The 20,853-nt window shown below is 46.7% G+C and overlaps 1 protein-coding gene across 2 annotated transcripts in view; it reads right to left on the bottom strand.

Annotated features, from left to right (window-relative positions):
- Nucleotides 1-20,853, bottom strand: part of PIKFYVE (phosphoinositide kinase, FYVE-type zinc finger containing) — a 90,891-nt gene that overhangs the window by 5,106 nt on the left and 64,932 nt on the right. For both annotated transcript variants that reach the window (XM_054971210.1, XM_054971212.1), the window contains 14 exons: nucleotides 18,596-18,686; nucleotides 16,773-16,833; nucleotides 15,829-15,984; nucleotides 13,736-13,856; nucleotides 13,094-13,189; nucleotides 11,729-11,812; nucleotides 10,915-11,006; nucleotides 8,707-8,871; nucleotides 7,596-7,655; nucleotides 6,414-6,590; nucleotides 6,068-6,171; nucleotides 3,792-3,920; nucleotides 2,432-2,693; nucleotides 471-545 (listed from right to left, as the gene is read on the bottom strand). In XM_054971210.1, coding sequence (XP_054827185.1) covers nucleotides 471-545; nucleotides 2,432-2,693; nucleotides 3,792-3,920; nucleotides 6,068-6,171; nucleotides 6,414-6,590; nucleotides 7,596-7,655; nucleotides 8,707-8,871; nucleotides 10,915-11,006; nucleotides 11,729-11,812; nucleotides 13,094-13,189; nucleotides 13,736-13,856; nucleotides 15,829-15,984; nucleotides 16,773-16,833; nucleotides 18,596-18,686 — 1,673 coding nt within the window. The remainder of the gene's footprint in view (nucleotides 1-470; nucleotides 546-2,431; nucleotides 2,694-3,791; nucleotides 3,921-6,067; nucleotides 6,172-6,413; nucleotides 6,591-7,595; nucleotides 7,656-8,706; nucleotides 8,872-10,914; nucleotides 11,007-11,728; nucleotides 11,813-13,093; nucleotides 13,190-13,735; nucleotides 13,857-15,828; nucleotides 15,985-16,772; nucleotides 16,834-18,595; nucleotides 18,687-20,853) is intronic.

Raw genomic sequence — 20,853 nt, 5'->3', positions numbered from 1 at the left:
TCTTTACTATTCTGGTGTTGTGAGTGACTTGCCAACCAGCCACTGCCCCTTGTGCTTTCCATTCAGGCCCAACACTAAGACCAACAGAACGGGTATTCGCCACATTGCAGCAGCACGGCACTGAGGACCAGATCCCCAAACAGCTCCAGGGCAAACCTTCCGGCTCAAGGTAAGAGCCTGGGGCTGACCAATTCCAAACAAGCTGAGCTGCATTTTCCCAGAATGAAATCAGAGGCCGGGACACGACTCAAAGCGTTCGGAGGTGCGCTTTCTTAACTACTCCATTCAACCTTCAAAATGACCACACACACACACCCTTTTTTTTTCCACAGTAAGAGTGTCTTCTGGCATTTGTTTATATTCCCAGGAGAACAGGCTCGGCTGAAAACGAACATATGGGGAATGAACAGGACTGAAGAAGTTGCGGGGGTGGGGGAGGATCGTTAACTGAAGAGATTTCTCCGACTCACCTTGGCCTCCCAAAATGCCTGTCGACTTAACCACCATTTCAAGCTTTTTGTCCCAAGTAAATGTGCGGATGTAATCTGCAACAAAGGGAAGGCAGCTTGGGTTAGACGATGTGGCCCAGGCAAGGCCGGTTGCAGGGGTGACGGAGGACCTGCGCCCTGAGCTCCCCCTCCCTGCTTTACCGCTCTTCTGGTGTTCTGGCAGTGGTCCCTCGCCCTCGCTTCTGTGTCTGAGCTCCCATCATGCCCCCCACCTGCCCCTCCTTCTAACCCAGCCATTCCTCAGTTCTAATCCACCCCCTCCTGCCAAGCACACAAAGATCATCCTTGAATGTGCACATATGTACACACGGGGCCCGGGCCAGGGTTTCTGGCGCCTGAGGCGAGATACCTAATTGCAGCCCCCCTCCCCCCAACCAACTTGATGTTGTAAGGCTTAAAAATGATGGATTTTAAATACATCTCCAAGATTATATCTTTTACAGCTTTTCCAGCCTGCTTTCAGTATTCTTGGTGATTGGGAGGGGCAGCAGCGTAGCGTGGTTGTGGGGCTCCCAGGGCAGGAGTGGCTACTCTCACCTTGTGCCTGCGCGCAAAGCCTGTGCGCGCTCCAGCCCTGCACAATGAGGCGGGTGGCAGCAGGGGCAGGGAGGCATCCCACTTCCCCGCTTGCCTCCCCGCTCGCTGCTGTACCACTCAGCTCGCCGGAAGCAGAGTGAGGCAGGCAGCGGCAGCGAAGGGGCAGAGAGGTGAGCAGGGACGCAGCCCGCTTCTGGGTCGGGGGGGGGGGGTCATCGGTGGCCAGCACGGCACCTCCTTCAGAGTTCAGCGCTCGAGGCAGCTGCTGGCACCACCTCGGTGGACACGGCAGGCCTACACACACACCCCACCCAATAAATGCTTAGGGAGTAAAAGCTGCACTCCAGATTAAGGGGCCTCCATTTGTGGGGGGCTCTCTGTAGCCTCAGGCAGGTGCTGCGACTGACGAGGCCCTTCGTGCCCGAGGGCCTGGCAACTTCCTCAACTTAGGTTTGATTCCTGCTTCCTGCCTGTGACGTTTTGAATGCCTGGGGCGGGAGCCAGGATCCCATCCTCAGAATGGTATGAACAACATACTCCAGTTGTCAGAAGCAGGGAGAAGGGCACGGCCTAAAATCCCAAGTGCTCTCCCAGCTCTGAATGTCCCCCTCAAGACTGCAGGCCACCTGCCACCCCCTACTGCTCAGCTTAAAGATCACTGTCCTATTTCATGTGGATGCATTTTGAGAATGTGGCTCCTTCCTAGTTTATGCCCTTTAATTTTTACATTACAAGCCTCCTTGAGCACCTTTGGAGGAAAGGTGTTTCCTCCCAAATGAACATTAAAATAAACATTTTAAATAAAGAAAGAAAAGTCCACATGGAAGCCATTCTACACAGCTGCACATAGTGAAAGCAGGAAAAAAAGCAAACCCTTGCCTTGCTTTGGCAAGGAAAATGATGTATGGGTAACAAGAAAAGATAACTGAAGACAGCTTAGAAACGGAAACAGATGCGCATCAAAGAAAGGCTGCTTCTTATTCACAGTTTGAGGTTCAGGCAGGCTATTCACGGCTATTATACTGTGTAGAGTTCAATGATGCAAATCCATTACGTAATATAACACATTTGTGTACGCAAAACCCACAATCTAAACTTTTTTTTTTTAAAGATACATTGTTTGGCTGGACGTATTAGCAGACGGCCACGCCATTTCTTGCAGGACCCAGCAAACCGTTCACGAGAACCAGCACGCCCCAAGGACGAACGGGGTGGATCTTTTCTATCCCACTTCCAACGATGTAGAGATGGCTAAGCGGCAACGGGAGCAGGAGGGGCTGGTCCAAGCAGCCCACGGAGCAGCCGAAACAGGGCCGCTGCCTTCCGTGAAACGGCCCTTGCGGGCTGGCAGCTCCTTGGTGGTTTGGAGGTCAAGGGATACGTACCAATAATCCCCACTACGAGCTCGTCGCTGGTGTCATCCCGGCCCACCAGAAGAGAGTAATCGATGATGAGATGGCTGGAGAGGAAGTGGGAGTCGCTGTGGATGGAAACCCTCAGGACCGCCTTCGAGTGAGAACGGATGTACAAGGGATTGTCCCGCACCAACTTCAGGAGGTTCTCGTCCAGCAGCACCACGTCGCAGCTCTCTTTCCCTGTGTCCGTTTTGACGTTCCTGTTCCGCAAGGAGCCCTTCAGGTCAAACACCTAGGAGAGAGGAGACAGCAGCTCTCATCGCAGGGAAGTCGCCTTCAGGAACGAGGACTTCTTTTACAGGGCTACTTCAAGATTAAAGCCAATGCATAAAATAAGGAAGTATTAATCTTTCCTAAGCCGTGAGAAGGTATATCGTAAACGCTACTCCTTTGCGGTCAGAAAAAGCAGCTTCCTACACTCGCCCAGAACTATTTCTGCTTCGGAACCACTCTGCGTTCCTCACCTCTTCAGCCAAAACTTGGGGTGGAACGGCCTGTGCAACAGCCCATGCACCCAAATATATGACAAACCACTGTTGTGTGCTTGCTTGCTTGCTTGAACAGTGTTACAACCAGACGTTGTGAATGAGGTCAAAGAAACGAAGAACGTACAACAAGGGGCATCTGGTCAGAATGCGATTAGCGCACATTTTAGCCGTCTTACTCCAGAATCTAAGTAATTCAGCAGGCCAGTGTCCCCTTCAAATGGAAGAGGAAGTCTTAACACACGAGGATTTTATTTTTTAAAGTGTCAGATGTTAAGCGGTATCATTTTCTTTGTTTGCGAACCTCACCATTCCAAGCTGTACTAATCCTGACAGACTGAATGGTAAGGAAAAGAATCGGCAGGTACTTTTTTATCCTGTTTAAGACCACTTTGTGCATTAACTTACTGCAGCTACACAGCAAAGCCAGACGACATACCATGACCGTCCTTTCCGCTTTGATCTCATTTTTAGAATCCAGGCTGGGTCCCACTATACTTCCTAATTTTTGAACTAAGGAAGCCTTGTGTCTGAAGCCCCTCTTAGGGTCAAAGGCAGCCCCCTGCTTTCAGCGGGGAGAGCTTATCTTCGCTTGACTTCTAAGCTGACCAGCTTTTTGGGCCCAAGAGCTTTTTCATGCAGGGGCTAGGACAGACCACTGAAGCCACGGGGACTGGCAGTGCTGAACACGACTGACAGAAGTCCAGGGAAGGGAAAAGAAGCATTCGAATGGACTCCTGCTACCTAAGTGTGCTTCTGGCCACTTCCCCACTCCCGCCTCCAAACAGGAGAAGCCCCGGCCCAAGAACGACCTTGCTCTTCTTGCAACTAAGCTGCTGACTCACCTGAGCCATCTTCCTGCCATAGAAAAGGTTTTCCATGACCAGCAGGTCGAGCTTCTTCTCCGTGTTGTTCTGAGAGTTCTTGAAACCAATCCGATACACCCCAAGGATCTTGGCCAAAGCTGTTGGTTTCTGAAACAGAGAAGACAAGTTTTTCTCAGCCAGGAGAAGCCGTCTGTCATATATGCCTGTCTGCATATCTGCCGTGAGTGTATTCTGTGTTATGTGCTGGTCCTCTGAGGGCATGAGAAGTTTCTTATTGATGTTAAGGCAGTAGGTTATCTCACAAGTATTTACTTTCTCTTTCCCCACTGCCTGCAGCAAGTGTCCTTGAAGGCTGGCTTCGAAATGTATCCTGCTTGGGAACTGAGATGATTTCATTCTTTGTTCTGCCTAGCCTAAATCTAACTTCTCCTCTCCCTCACCCCCACCCCCGGCTCCTTCGTGCCCAAACTTTAACAGTCCTTATCTATAACTAACACTACCGAACCCATTTACGTCACTTCTGCCAATTCAGCTGTCTGAGCACCTTGTACTTGATGGATCTCTAATAAAGTTACTTTAACCAATACACCTGCATGTTTGCTGTGGAGAACTTGGGGATTCTACCTGCCAGGGACTGACACAGTCAAGTCTCAGCTGTCATGACCAGGGCTCATTTCGAGGGGGAACGCACAGAAACGCAGTTCTGGTAGTTCTCCAAAGAGGTCACATGTCAGGTGGCCCCGCCCACCTGACTCTCGGCCATTTTGGGCCTGTTTTGGCCTGGATTGGGCCCAAAATGGCCAGGATTGGGCCTAAAACAGCCAGCATTGGTCCCAAACAGGGCCTCTTACAGGTGGTGGATCACTCTCCTGCTCAGCAGCGGCCCAATTCTAACCATTTTGGGCCCCTTTTCAGCCATTTTCAGCCTCTTTTTGCCATTTTGGACCCAATTTCGACCCTGAATGGCCAGGATTGGGTCCAAAACAGCCAGGACAGGTGAGGTCAGGGGGTCTGGCATATGCAAATCAGTTATGCCAATGACACATTTCCGGTGATGTCAAGGGGCATGGCATATGCTGAGTTATGCTAATGAGTTCCTGCAGCTCTTTTTCTATGGAATGACCCCTGGTCATGACCAATCTAACATTCATCTACATAACAGTGGTCTCCAACCCTTTCACACACCAGGGATCCACCTTGATAAGTGACAGCACGGTATCCACTGAGCTGCAAATGGGGGAATTCGAAGCCATGTGGCATAGTCATGTGAGAGGAAGGAGGCGAAGTCAAAGTCTCTGAACCTGCCTGTACTGCAAAAAGAAGCTTTTCTATCACTAGGTGATTTTTGCCTTGCTGCCCTGATGCTCTTCTCCACATAGGCAAAAAGGAGCAGGAAAAGTGGTCCCTTAACACGCCACTGAGCGAGCGGCCATTGAGCACGGAAACTTTTGTGTGACTTACCTTGATTGGTTTTTTTGTAACTGCCAGGAAGAAGGGGTTACCAGAAACGGGATTCCTCGCTAGCAAACCCATTGTGGTTACTACTTATTGGAATATGGGATAATTAAATCCTTGCAAGCTTGTAGCTGCTATGAATATTTTTGGTTTGTCACTCATCAAGTCTAATGTTTGATGTTCCAATTATTGCAAGCTTGCACTTGCTTTTGATACAGATCTTGATTCACTGAGTTTGTGCTCTTTATATTGCTCTGTGGTACATGGGGGTATATGGGGGTATATGTTGATTGTGAGCACCATTAAAATTGTATACTTTTCAGCACTTTTGCACCTTGTTAATTGGTATGACGTCGCTAGCTTGCCTCTATACTGTACTTCCTATGAACAGTGTGTAACCAGCCTTATAACCACTTAAAAGTTTTTGTTGTAATTAACTTTTTTAAAAGAATCTTTGAATATATTAGATATATTGTAGCTTTAATTGCTTTAGTTAGTTGGTCATGGTTAGAAATTTGTCTTGTCAGTTACGCTTTTCTGTGACTCTCTCTACTTTGGGCTTCTCCACATGTAGGCAAAAAGGAGCAGGAAATGGGGTCCCTTTCCTCTAAAAATGCAGTTCTATAGGGGATTGTGACTCGTGGGTTGAAAAGCACGGCATTCAGTCACTTTTAGGGGGACACGAGGAATCAGCAGCAGAAAGGGAATATTGCAAAAATATTGCCAGATCCGCTAAACCAATCTTACTTAAAAATGCGTCCTGAATTGATACTGACTAGTAAGAAATGAGGAGGAGGAATCAAGACCAAATCCCGTAGAGAATATTTTGCAAGCCCTACCTTATGTTGTACAGCATTAGTAATGTACGTGAAGTAGTGTGGGGCAAAGTCGAGAAAGGACTGGACCTCCAGGCGGGGCATCTGCTTCAAGATGAAACGGTCATCTGAAGAACAAGCATTCAAATATTGTACAAGAAGGGCAAGACGACGGGGTGTGAGTCGACCGTCTGATCTAAACTGCATCATACACATGGAAACGGCAGCTCTAGTTGGACTTTGTGCTCTTGGCGTACGAACGTTAAGGCGGCTGCTCGAAACATACTCAAGATGCTGATTCTACCCAGCTGCAGCCCACACACTGAAGCAATATCGATGCCGGGGATGAGGTGCTAAAGTCAAAAATTACCTTCCGTCACATAAAAAGCGGCCCCTGATTTGCCTCCTCGGGCCTGCCAAGGCAAAGAGTGAGAGAGAGAACGGATGAAATCCTCTTCGCTGCTCCCAAGTATCACTTCACGCATTTTATGGAACTCTCCCGCGTAGTAAATCCGGCAGTAGAACTTGGCATTCGCATCAGAGAATTCTGCAAAGAGATCGGTAAGGAGAGGGCCCGTTAAGAATGAAAACGGGAAGGTCCCCTTATTAGGGCGGACGTTTCAGGGAAAGACTCTTGTTTCTTCTAGGAGCCTATCATCCTCCTTTAAATGTTCCCCTCCATAAAGAAACAATTTGTCACGTCAAAAATGCAAAACAGTCACACTTTTTCTGAGCGTACAACACGCACAGTAAATAAGAATGCCACCGCCCTCACTTAACAGAATAGCATTTCGTTGCCAGTGAAGGCCCACGTGTATGCAGGTTGTAGCAATCAATCACGGAAGGGCAAAGTCAGAGAAATCTGGAGGGGGGGAGATGGGGGGGGGAAGTGGGTCTCCCAAAGGCCAGGTGAAAAAAAGTTTTCCAAGTCCTGCCCCCCCACCCCCTATCTCTCGGGAGCCAGACTGCCAGAGAAAGAACGCAACCATCAGCAGCCGGCTTCCAGAGCAGAGCTCTTGCTGGTTGCGGGACGCCGTCTCCTGTGGCAATTGGTGGTCCGACCAAGACAGCCCTCTTGCCTTGGACAGTGTCCATACAACAAGGGCAGGCGGGCAAATACATTTTCAGGAGGGTAACACTACAGCACCCTCTTTCTTCTCTGAACCTCTTTCAGAGCTCGGAATTCCAACCGCTGAGATGGAGTCCGCTTTGATGTGCAAGCAAGTTCATCCGGACTTTGTGGAGGTTTCTCTTCAATATAATGTTGTAGTTTGCTCTGAGCCTTCATAAGAAAGCTGTATAAAAAGTCTCAATGCTGCCAAGTCTTTAACATTAGGAGAACTCAGTTAAGGCTTGCAGGGGGCTGATACCTTTCTATTTTAAAGCAATAAGTAGTATTGTCTTTTTGGGTACAAAAAGAATGAGAAAGCCCCATTCCACAGGCAGAGAAATCCTTATTTATTTCCTTTATAGCAGCCCTTCCTTGCAGAAACCGTGGTGGACCCATTCCATTTTCTTCCCCATTCAGGTTCCTTAACTAGTTCCTACTTACGAAGCTCAACATGTGGATTTCCCAGCTGTTTCTTCTGTGCATCGTTTCCATCTGCTTCATCTGGAAGAGTGAGCCAAGAGGTGGATCAAGGGTGGCTTGCCCCAGGGGACACACGTACACAAAAAAAACACCCCACTTAGTCTTGAAGGAGAACAGAAGCCCCATTCTTCCCGAGCAAAAGACTCGACCGTGACTGCATGCTAAACGCCAAGCTGAAAACTGTTAAAAGCAGCAAATGTCACAACCAGGGCTTTTTTTCCTGGGTAAAGAGGTGGTGGCACTCAGCTCCCAGGACCGCACAATGACGTCACTTTGGGTCAGCTGGAACAAGGGGGGAGTTTTTATTAAAGCTTAAATCGCCGTCAGCTAAAATGGTCACATGGCCGGTGGCCCCGCCCCCTGATCACCAGACAGAGGGGAGTTTAGATTGCCCTCGGCGCGGAGGGCAATCTAAACTCTCCTCTGTCTGGAGATCAGGGGGCGGGGCCACCAGCCATGTGACCATTTTCAAGAGGTTCCGGAACTCCGTTCCACTGCATTCCCGCTGAAAAAAAGCCCTGGTCACAACAAAACAAAGTTAACAAAAGTTAAGCAAGAAAGTCAACGGGCCCTTTGATAGGCACCTCCTTCATACCCAGTGCTGCCTCCTCCAAGACTTCGTACAAAGGAGACACTACAGGCTGCTTCTCAGAAGCCCAGACACATTTTGAGCCACAAAGCCCTTCTTTGGGCAACATCTGAAGAGTCCGAGTGGAGCTCTCTGCAAGCACCTGTGGGCTCAGTGGCATCTGAGAGCCAGTTTGGCGTAGTGGTTAAGAGTGCGGGACTCTAATCTGGAGAGCCGGGTTTGATTCCCCACTCGTCCACTTGAAGCCAGCTGGGTGACCTTGGGCTAGTCACAGCTCTCCGGAGCTCTCTCAGCCCCACCCACCTCACAGGGTGTTTTGTTGTGGGGATAATAATGGCATACTTTGTAAACTGCTCTGAGTGGGCATTCAGTTGTCCTGAAGGGCGGTATATAAACTGAATGTTATTATTATGATCATCTCTGCTTGAAAAGGATTTTGAGTGGCCCCATAACTTCAAAACCTCCCCACCGAAGCAAGATCACCTGCAGCATCTGCTCCCTGGTTCTCCGCCCCTTCTTTGCCTGTCTGCCCAACCTGGTAGTAGGCGCTGTCTGCGCCACGCAAAGTCTCCTTTTTCTGGGCAGAAAGATCAGGGCTTTTCCCTCCCGTGCCACGAAAGAAGGACAGGACTCCATATGGCTTCTTCGCTGCAACCAAAGCAAGGAGGAAAAGGAGAGAGTTGGCCAGTCCGTCCCCCGTTAAGTCAAATCATTCTAGCAAAACTGCCGTTTTGGTCTTTTGGCAAACATATTTGTTCTAGAATCCCCCACAAAGGAGTTTCTTTATTGGCTGCAGCCATCTTTATGACAACCGGATGACAGCGGACAATACAGACACGAATCTGGTACTGCCAACCCTCCTCCATTCCTTTGTCTAATTCCTCGGTGTACGAAAACTTTATTCATTAGTTGGCAAAATAAAAAAGACCATCAACAGGAGTGGGCAATTTGCAATCACTTCAGATGATGCCACTAGCATGTTTCTTGTTAGCAGAAGGTATAGAGTGAGAGGATTAACTGGCCCTTCGATACCTTCCTCCACCAATGGAAGAAGCGTAGTTTAGACAACCTCTCTCCCTTGGTGGCAGCTAGTCCTCCTCTCTGCCCCAAATATTTCACAGTTGTAATTTGTGGAGTACCCTGAGCCTCAGGGAGAGGATAAAAGTTTGACGCACCTATGAATACCAGCGACACTCACGGCAGCCTCTCTCTTTCTTCCATTTATGGCCTAGTTCTTCTGACCCCTTTGGTGGAAACACGGCTGCTGTCTAACCTTTCAGACTGCTAAGAAGAGCTCGCTTGACGGGATGTTCCGCCATGCAGAACTCATCCGTAAGAACAGAAGTAGCACCCTGTTGGATCAGACCAGGGCCCAGCTAGTCCAGCATCCCATCCCATCTCACCCCATGGCCACTCTGGAGAGCCAACGGGGCATGGACGATGAGGCCTTCCCCTGCGCTTGCCTCCTGGCCCTGGTACCTAAATGTTTGCTACCCCTGAACATGGCGGTTCCTTTTCGGCAACACGGCTAGTAGCCACGGATAGATCATTAAGAGACGAAGGAAGAAAGCGAGTTCGTAATCCATCTTCCCATCTTGTCATACGGCAGAGCATTGAGTCTGGTGAACTTCCCACTTGTGGCCTGAACTGAACTTGTGGCAGGCGGACTCTTGCAGTAATTATAAAGCCCCTCCCTAGTCCGTCAACTGACTCCCCCAACCGCCTCCGAACTGACCTCTCTCTCAGAATTCTGCAGAGCGAGCCGCTTCTGGTATTGCAACAAGTTCCCTTAGTAAACTTAAGCTATGAAATGTAAGTTTAATTAATTAATTAAAATCTGTTCCCCACTTTTCCTGCTGGCTCGAAGCAACTAACTTTAGCAAGGAAGCAACTGAGACTGTCCATGAAAACATTGGCTCATCACAGCTGCTTCACTTATTATTGTTGTTGTTGTTGTTACTATTGTTACTTTTACTGTTGCTATTATTATTAATTGTACAATATGTGTGCTGCTGTCTTTTAGAAATTGTATTGTTATATTTATTGATGTTTTTATCTGGTTTTAAATTAACTTGTTTATGTATTTTATATATGTTGTATTCTGCTTTGAGCCCATTTGCGGGAAGAGTGGATTAGAAATAGCAACAGTGATAGCGGCAATGGTAATGGCAATAATCACTAATTTATTATTATCATTATTATCATCATTAATATTCATATTAATATTATCATTAATATTGATATTGATGATGATGGTGATAATAATAATTTATTCTTTATTGCCATTATCATTACTGCTATTGCTATTGCTATTTCTAATCCATTCTTCCCACGATTGGGCTCAAAGCAGAATACAACATATATAAAATACATAAACAAGTTAGTTTAAAACCAGATAAAAACATCAATAAATATAACAATACAATTTCTAAAAGACAGCAGCACACATACTGTACAATTTACTGGATCAGTTTTAATAGTCTTACAGTCTAATCACATGAAGATTGACTTTTTTTGTTGTTGTCAATATTGGTATCTCTAAACATTGTTAAGTTGGTACAGAAAAAAGGAAACCTCAACCAGCATATACCAAACTCAGACTTTCATGATTTGTTTTCCTTGCTTAAAATAACAGCAATGCTAATCCTATTTTGGGCAGGAGGGGAGAATCCAAAATATTTCCATTCTTACGCTGTTCTGCCTCTGCCGTTTGGTTTGACGGTCCCACGTTTGTCTCAGGCAGTCGGACTGGGCTGCTGTTCTTCACTCGGCTCTCAGCCAGACTAGAATCAAACACCTGCTGTCAGTATGCTTTCTGAATCCAGATATAAATGTCATTCCAGGAGAACATCCATTCATAACATACACATATCCTTTACCCTTAAGCCCTGCAAGAGGTCCCATCCTCAGAACGTTGCCTTGGAACGTGACAGTCTCGGACAGTTCAGCCAAGGCTCCATGCAACCCACCACCCGCTCCCAATAGGAGCCAGTCATCCTCCAGGCAGGGCATGAAGGCAAAAGCCACCCCCCTCCAACATTCCCCCCTCAACTGGCATTCCAAAGTGAAAACAGGGAGATTCCATCCAGCTAGCTTGGCTGGTAGCCACTGGCAGACCAGCAGGTGATATGAGAGACCGAAGATAAGCAATGAGATGGGACATCCAAGCCTCACTGCACAGGCAAACAAACAGGACACACCTTGAATTTCCAAGTGCCATACTCTCTTAGATTAGAAGGCAAGCTCCCCCCACCCCCCCACCCCCAGATAATCAGTGCTGTGTACACCAAAATGCACAGAAGTGCCCATTTTAAACCCAAGGGTAACTCATCTCATGCCCAAATACGTAGAAACAAACAAAAACGCAGCAGACACACTGCCTATCGATCCTACAGCACCGGTGCAGTGAGCCAGCTGATCCTTCTCCAAGGGTGAGGGAGGGGCCAAGGGCTGTTCTTAACAGCCCGGATTTGAGTCGGGGCTCAGTAGGTATCCAGATTGTCACCTGCTTGTTTGAAGTCCTTCTTCCGCATTGCTTCTCAAAGACGCTTTGGACAGTTCATCTAAGGCGCTTCTGTATTCCTTGCAACTGTAAATGAAGACATGAATTGCCTGCCATCAGAATTCCAACTGGGAAGCCACCCTTCAGATGGAGGTCTGGATCCCACGAAAGGGTTCTACAAAATCAACGGCCCTTGATCAGAGAGCACTAAATTTACTCCTTGCTGTTGGCCTGTGTTCAGTGAAGGCCAGATGGCCATCTGACAGCAACGCTGATTCTGTGAACCTCAGCAGATCGTGAGAGGGAGGGCAGGAAGGGCTACATCAGTGCCTAGTCCTCATGGCCCCTTCTTATATGCCATGGGTAAGGCCAATCACCACCTGGGGTCAGGTAGCAGTTTCCCCCAGGCCAGTTGGGCTAGGGATCCTGATGGTGTTTTGCCATCTACAGAGGATGGAGCAGGTGCCACTGGGGGTGTGGGGAGAGGAGATAGTTGTGAATTTCCTGCATTGTGCAGGGGGTCAGACTAGATGACCCCAGAGGGTCACAAACTCATTATTTACTGTCTTTATACTATTTTTATACTGCCTTTAGAGGTAATTTATTTGTTCTCATTAATTTATGTACGTACTTATAGAAGAGGAAGCATTTGCAAAATGCGTAAGGGCAGCATGACTGATTAAAGTGATTTTTCTTCCCACTACACCATTGCTCTTTTGTCTTTTCTGGCCAGGATCTGTTTACACAGCGTGTTTTTCTACGTACCTGAAGCGCCTTCCCCTTGCCCCAGCATGCCAAAGTCTGGGAATTCCATGCCTCATCACTGGGTAGGCCAATTTACTGCCATTGATTACAGGTACAGGGCCATTAAGTTTGTTTGTGGAAGGGGTGATGACACTGGGGTTAGTGTCTAAAGAAAGACCCAGGAACCTCAAAAAGCCAGGGGAAAAAATCCCCTCTATAGAGGCCCTCTCAGCCAAGTTCCAGAAGGTGCCAAGATGGGTTTGTGAACAAGAGTCTAAAATCAGATGGGTGGAAGAGACTGAGAGCCAAGCTACAAGTGACGCCTGACACAGGTTGGACACTTGTCAGCCTCCCTCAAGTTTTGACGGGAAATGTAGGCGTCCTGGTCTTGCAGCTTGGCTCTCCGACTGCGGCCCAATGGACTTTTCAACTGTCACTTGTCCAACATTCCGCCAAGCTGCCTACATTTCCCGCCAAAACCTGAGGGAAGCTGACAAGGGTCCAACTAGTGTAGTTTGGCTCTGAGTCTCCAGAATACCACTCCCCATTACACACAGAAGGCCATTTGCATTTCCATTTCCAAAACACAGAAGGTAACTCACAAAGCAGGACGGATTCACATACCTGAGGGCAAAAGCAATGATGGAGCTGGGCTCTTTTTCGCAGACTGCAATGGGGACACGCTCGTGCTCATACATCAAATAATGCTTGTCAGGCTCACTGCATTAAAACACAAGAGGATTTTAAAGCTTGCTATTTATTTTGTGATCCAGACTGTTTTCTGTTTGTTTGCATTGACTGTAGTATCTGTAATCCATCCTGAGAAACACAAAGAAAGGCCCACAATCAATGAAGTAATTACCTATCTACCTACCTACCTACCGAGGAGCAGATCAGTTAAACAGGGTAAGAGGAGCGTGGTGTTTTTAGACACACAGGTTAAAAAAAAAACAGGTAGAATCTCACACACAGTAGTTCCGTCAGAAATTGCCCGATGCCATGATGTTTCAGCAGACGATGGGTCTACATCATTTTAATTAGCAACTCTAGGATTCGGTTTTTGAACTTTTCTTCGTGCCCACGTCCAAGTGAGGCGGAATTGGACCCTACCACTTCCAGTCATCTACTCTGTCTCTCTCACACACGCAGTACCACACCCTTGGAGTAATTATGTTTAGTCTTGCTGGGCAATGAAAGTCTAAAAATACGTTTTGCCTACATGTCAACCCCTTTTTACAGCTCTGTCCTAACCGTGATTTTACTCACAAAGGGGATGGGATGGGATTGTAGCTGTTCCCGGGTAACAGATTTGCTAGAATCGCTTTCATGGTAGATTTCTCTTTCACCTGGCTGTCCATGGAGCCTAGCAAGTGTCCATCAAATGTGTCTGAAATAAAACCGCACTTAAGTCAGTTCTTGAGATCATGTTCTTTTCAATAGCTTTCCAAAGAGCGAGCATTTAAGGCAGCTTTGCAAAATTTAAATTCACACACATTTAAAAGAGCACATCAAAATGAGACCAGCATAATGCAAATAAGAGCAGCAATTAAATAATCAGCAAGGCTGCAGGAGATGAAAACAAACCAAGACCAGAAATAAGATCAGTCACCGAACTGAACGTCAAAAGCAACAACTGCCAGGATGAAGAAACTACAGAAGCTCTCCAAAATAAAATAGTTCTGACAGATTTCAGGAAGATCAAGATAGTAAAGAGTCTAGTTAGCACCTTTAAGACTAACCAACTTTATAGAAGCATAAGCTTTCAAGAGCCACAGCTCTCTTCGTCAGATGCATCGTCATCTTTCGAGAACCACAGCGCTCTTCGTCAGATGCATCATCATCTTTCGAGAACCACAGCTCTCTTCATCAGATGCATCATCAGCTTTCGAGAGCCACAGCTCTGTTCGTCAGATGCATTGTCAGATGCATCTGATGAAGACAGCTGTGGTTCTCAAAAGCTGACAATGCATCTGACAAAGAGAGCTGTGGCTGTCAAAAGCTTAAGCTTCAATAAAGTTGGTTAGTCTTAAAGGTGCTACTAGGCTCTTTACTATTTTGCAACTTCAGACTAACACAGCTAACTCCTCTGGAAGAAGACCAAGGGCCCAATAGTGGCCGCAGTACTAAGGCCGCTGTCCTTGTAACCATTACATGCAAACACCAACTGATCTCAAAGTCCAGACAGATTCATATGGTGGAGGCAAGAGCTAGAGCAGACAGCTCTAACTTCAGAATTTTAACCAGCAGCTACTTTACTAGTAGCAAAATGAAGGTGGAGACATTATGATGATCTTGATAACATCTGGATCTGGAAGCCCAAACTTAGAAGTTTAACTGAGGGCCTTCAATGGTCCTACCAAAATCTGAATGTTCATAATTAAATTCCTGGATGATTCTAAGAAAAGCCACAGACAACTATTTTAAATAATTAAACCCTGATGGCTAGCCACAAACAGAAGCAAGAAAAAGAGGGCCACACCAAGCACGGCGCAAAGAACAAGAGACAGTTGGTGCAGAGGGGAATTGATTTTAATTCAGCTCTGAGACCCCTGTGCATTTCACATAGGCTTCATTAGGAGGATCTGTAAAGTATCATGGTCTGATCTGTTGCCAAACTCTGATGAAGCGTATGTGAAATGCATAAGGGTCGCAGAGTTGAATTTAAATTAATCTTCCCACCACACCAACTGGTCTCTCGTTTTTTGCTCTCAGCCACAAACAGAAGCCTAGCTTTATTTCCCTTACCAAGAACAATTTCCAGCAAAAAAATACGAAGCGTTCTAGATGGGTATGTTCCTCCATTTTAACAAAGGCAATGGCAATCAGTAATTTAAAAGAAGTAAGAAGCCCTACTGAAACTTCCTTATTAGAACAGGGCTTCTCGTACTAAAAAAGCAGAGTAGCAAAGGACTAAACAGTATCCACCCCGGAAAGAATCATATATATTCCCTCTATATCCAATCTGTATATTCTACCTAGCAGATGACCAGCCTGTTCAGCCATCTCTGCTGCTGTTATTTCTGGTCATGCTAATGTTGTAAACACATCTGGAGCCAGAATCCTTTGTGAAAGTTGTAAGGGGAAAAAATTTAAATTCCAGATGTTCAGGATCTCTGTTAGTTAATTTGGATTTGAATGCTCATTAAAGTCATTTTCAATACTGCTTTAAAATATGAAAACGTGTATTGTTCAGTTCTGTTAATCCTTCAGTAATTCGCACTATAAGGTCAATCATCAGCCGAGACAGAAACCCCCAGGCCTCCATCAAGACAAAACTTTAGAGAGGTGTGTTTCAGGAGATATTTTAGCAGGTAACTAGAAGAAAGCAGAACAAGAAGGAAGCTGCCACCAGGGTATACCTTCAGAGCCGCTAGTTGTCTCTGGTTCAGAGAGCGCGTTGGTAAAGGAGGTCCCCCCAGTGAGCTGGTCCGACACAACTTCAGGGGGGGTGGGAAGCTGGAGGAGAGAGGAGGTCGTGGAGCTCTGACTTGACAAGGTGGTCAGAAAACGGTCCTCTGTTAAGCGAAGAAACGCAAAAGTAATTTGCCTCTTACCGTTTATTCATATGGAGAAACTGCCAGTTTCACTTCTTTGCATGCGTACAAATGGCAAGAACTTCCATTACACAGAGACTTCTTGATATTGAATTACAAAATGAAGAAGCTCTGCTGCCCAAGAACTTCAAATGTCTAAAATCCAGCCCCAGTTTTACTGCTGCTCCTTCCCTTTCCAACATCACTCATGAGCCTTACAGATGGGCGTTCTCCAAAGCCCGATTTGAGGCACTTTCTTCTGCCGTATTGAAGGGTAAATTGGCTCGTGTGCCAACGCATGAACGCCTTTGCCCATGCATGACCAACATGGTGGAATCGGTCACTCATGTTCTCTTATGCTGCGAACTATATCAAGAGGAAAGGGCCTGTCTTATACTACCTCTCTTGTCTAAATTTAACCCCTTGCAGCCCTATCTCGACTTTAGACCAGAAATCTTGCGTAATTTCCTTTTAGAAGCCACTCAGAGCTCAGTGACTTATGCCGTGGCCAAATTTTGTTCTTTAGCCAATAGGAAATGCAGACTGAAAATGTGGTATAATTGCTTTTGCCATTTTTTTCTTAACTCCCTTTTATCTTCATTGTTTTTATTTCATCAATTCTCCCATCACTAACGCTCTGATCTTACTGTTATGCCTTGATGTAATAACTTTTTTTGTCGCAGATTTGTTTTGTTTCACTGGCTTTTGCTGTAATAATAAATGACTGACTGACTTCTTTGCACGGCCTGTTCGAGAATATTGAAAAGTACCTTTATCGCCGTTTTGAAGTGCTGGAGAAACATTACGAGGCGACGCATCCATTGCACTGATCTGTGGATTAAAAAGGAAATATACAGTTCCTGAAACTGTATTCTGCCCTTTGTACTTCTTTATTTGTATTCTGCCTGTTAGCAGCAACAACTCTTAACTTACCAAGAAGGTGCTTTGACTACCTGAGATTGGCTTTCTTCTATCACAATATACCACAACTTCAGTGAACTACTTGTTTGTACTGCTAAACATGGATGTGGGCTTTCGTTGTATAGCTGCAATCCTGCACACACTTACTCAAGAGTAAGTCTTATTCAGCTCTGTAGGACATTCTACTCTTAGAAAAGAAAGGCAAATCAAAATGCTTGAGAATAGTTCTCTCCAGAGCGAAATTTTTATGTTCATCTAGCTGTGTGTGCTTGGGTGGAGCAAACAGCTGATCAATCTAGCCGCGTGTGCTTGCTTGGGTGGAGCAAACAGCTGATCAATCTAGCCGCGTGTGCTTGGGTGGAGCAAACAGCTGATCAATCTAGCCGCGTGTGCTTGCTTGGGTGGAGCAAACAGCTGATCAATCTAGCCACATGTGCTTGGGTGGAACAAACAGCTGATCAATCTAGCCGCGTGTGCTTGGGTGGAGCAAACAGCTGATCAATCTAGCCGCGTGTGCTTGGGTGGAGCAAACAGCTGATCAATCTAGCCGCGTGTGCTTGGGTGGAGCAAACAGCTGATCAATCTAGCCACATGTGCTTGGGTGGAGCAAACAGCTGATCAATCTAGCCACATGTGCTTGGGTGGAACAAACAGCTGATCAATCTAGCCACATGTGCTTGGGTGGAACAAACAGCTGATCAATCTAGCCGCGTGTGCTTGGGTGGAGCAAACAGCTGATCAATCTAGCCGCGTGTGCTTGGGTGGAGCAAACAGCTGATCAATCTAGCCACATGTGCTTGGGTGGAGCAAACAGCTGATCAATCTAGCCGCATGTGCTAGGGTGGAGCAAACAGCAGATCAATCAGACCTTGGCAGCATACTGGGCATCCATTCAGTTCACTTGCATCACACAGCAGGCCAAATCTGCATGCCCCCCTTGCCTTTTCACCTGGGAGATGTTCTAGTAGCTTTATCAGCAGCAGGCCACCACACGGCACTTTCATGAAACCCTTTCAGAAGTTGCAGAGAAGCAGCAAGATGGGGAGCCTGACTGTGCTTGTGTCCTCATCTCCAGGGTTGAAGATATGCATGTTTCTTACGAAGATGGGCACATTTTCTCGACATGTTAACAAAGCACGTGCCTCTTCAGGCCACACTGGGAATCCAGGGCAGAGGAACACATTTCTTTTGCTGCTTCCCTGGAACATCCAAAGCCCAGCTCCTGATGCCCCATTGACTGGAAGAGGAAATGTAGCTTCACTTTCACCCAAAGCAGCACATGGGTGCACATCTGCACATGCAGGACAGTCGGCATTCCTTCTCTGAATACCAGCCTAGGCACTCTGCTTCTCAAGTAACGTCTGAAATGTGGAAAAATTACAGAAACGTCCTGTGCAGCTGATGAGGAAACAGGCATACAGCCATTTGGAAGATGCCCCAGCCTCTCACACATTCACTCAACGGCGCATGGAAGATTCCCACCATAGCCTAGGGCTTGCACGTGCATGCCCAGCCAGAGGCACATACCTTGTTGAGATAGAGTAAGTTCCAAAAACAGCAATGTGGTATTACGGTACTGCCCAATAATTATAAATATTAATGATGAAAATGAACATTCGGCAAGCTTAACTGGAAGTAAAAAGTTCATCGTTACAAACGCAGAATTCACTACCTTGCTGTCTTCACCTTGCCTCAGTCTTCCGGGACTAGGGGGTACCGAGGGGCGTTTCCTGCCTTTCTCTTGCTGGAAGAGATCCTGTAGCCTGCAAGTAAGAGCGCACCACAAATCATAACACTGGAAGCAGCTTTTGTCCTTGGGGTACGAACTGGGAAGGAAGGAGCACACTGAGATGACGATACCAACTTCCCCCAGGAACTCATTTGGCCACCTAAATTGTTGAAAGTCTTGGGTCCATCGAGTTGTCTGAACACAACCTCCCGTGTTCACGCCCTCATTCTGGATTACTCTGGTTAAGCTCGGTTCAGATATAGGCATGCATTTAAGAAGCACGAGCATATCGTTGGCTTTCCTATATCAATCAGATCATTTCATTCCTGGCGAAAAGAGCACTTCAACAATATCTTTGGTTGGCTGTGGGTAAAGTACACAAGGGATACTACTGGAGAATCTCTGCTTCCATTTTAATCTTCTAGTAAAGCAGAACTGTTGAATTCTTAACACTGACTTACTTGTCAGAAAATCATACCATTCATTAACGTCACAGACATAAAACAGACAAACAGGGTTCATTTCGAGGGGGAACGTGCAGGAACGCAGTTTTGGCAGTTCCCCAAAGAGGTCACATGTCAGGTGGCCCCACCCACCTAACTCTTGGTCATTTGGGGCCTGTTTCAGCCTCGATTGAGGCCAAAACGGCCTGGATCCAGCCTCTGACGGGTGGTGGATCATTCTCCCGCTCAGCAGTGGCCCGATCCTGACCATTTTGGGCCCCTTTTCAGCCATTTTCAGCCCCTTTTAGCCATTTTGGGCCCAATTTCTGCCCTGAATGGCCAGGATTGGGTCCAAAACAGCCGTGATAGGTGACGTCAGGGGGTGTGGCATATGCAAATCAGTTATGCCAATGACACCTTTCCGGTGATGCCAAGCGGCATGGCATATGCTAATGAGTTATGCTAACGAGTCATGCTAATGAGTTCCTCCAGCTCTTTTTCTACGAAATGACCCCTGCAGACAAATAACATGAATCCATCTCACCCAAACATAAGCAGATGACAAGCATGGAGGCCCCCCCTGAGAAGCAGCTCCCAATCAATTCAGCTTCTCCCATTTAGAGGCTTTGAAAAACCATCTAACAACCGCTCGCTGTCCCACTTGATAAGGCACACATTCTTGGCTAACTAATCATCTTATCACTTCAAACATATGAAATTATCTAGACTTAAATCTAGACATAAGTGGTTTCATTGTTGGTTTGTTCTTGCTACTCTTTATCTTAAAGTCTATTTTTAAAATAGGGATTACAAGTCTCTCAAACATATGAATATATTTTGGCCCTCAATCAATATGGCCTAAAGGAAGGTGAATGACACCTTCGCTTTTGTTATGATTCTTGGATGCTTCTGCACCTGGGCCTCAGCAATATCCACTGCCGGGGTCAGACTGCTTCTAATCTATACAAGGCCATATAATTATGTTACTTCTTTGTTTCTTTCCCTTCTCCAAAGGCTATTCTGTTCTGGGTCTCTTAACTTCCTTTTGACATTGTTTAGCTGAGGCCTTCTGGGTTGAGACACATCTTCTATGACCAGCAGCTGTTCCTCTGTATTTCTGGCCACATTTTTGACACCTCCAACCCCACCCCACCTCTTCTCCGTGCTCATTCTGGAAGAGATCCCCATTGACACGGTTGCTCCACATAACCACAGACATTTATCTCAGACTAAAATGGCATGTACAATGTTTTGATTTAAATGTGTACTTCAGGACTTCCAGGTGGAATCGAAGAGCCAGGTGGCCTATCTGTGCTTATCTTCCCTTGCTCACTACTTACAACCAAGGGTCATTTCGTAGAAAAAGAGCTGGAGGAACTCATTAGCATAACTCTTTAGCATATGCCATGCCCCTTGACATCACTGGAAGTGTGTCATTAGCATAACTGATTTGCATATGCCACACTCCCTGACATCACCTATCACAGCTGTTTTGGACCCAATCCTAGCCATTCAGGGCCAAAATTGGGCCCAAAATGGCAAAAAGGGGCCCCAAATGGTCAGGATTGGGCCGCTGCTGAGCGGGGGAGTGATCCACCACTCATCAGAAGCACAATCCGAGCCATTTTGGCCCCAATCCAGGCCAAAGCGGGCCCAAAATGGCCGAGAGTCAGGTGGGCAGGGCCACATGTCATGTGACCTCTTTGGGGAACTACTGGAAACTGCGTTCCTGCGCATTCCCCCTCGAAATGAGCCCTG

This window comes from Eublepharis macularius, chromosome 2, assembly GCF_028583425.1.
Source record: "Eublepharis macularius isolate TG4126 chromosome 2, MPM_Emac_v1.0, whole genome shotgun sequence".
NCBI lineage: Eukaryota > Metazoa > Chordata > Lepidosauria > Squamata > Eublepharidae > Eublepharis > Eublepharis macularius.
The sequence above is the reverse complement of the archived record's forward strand: the minus strand, read 5'-3'. Positions and strand labels throughout refer to the sequence as shown.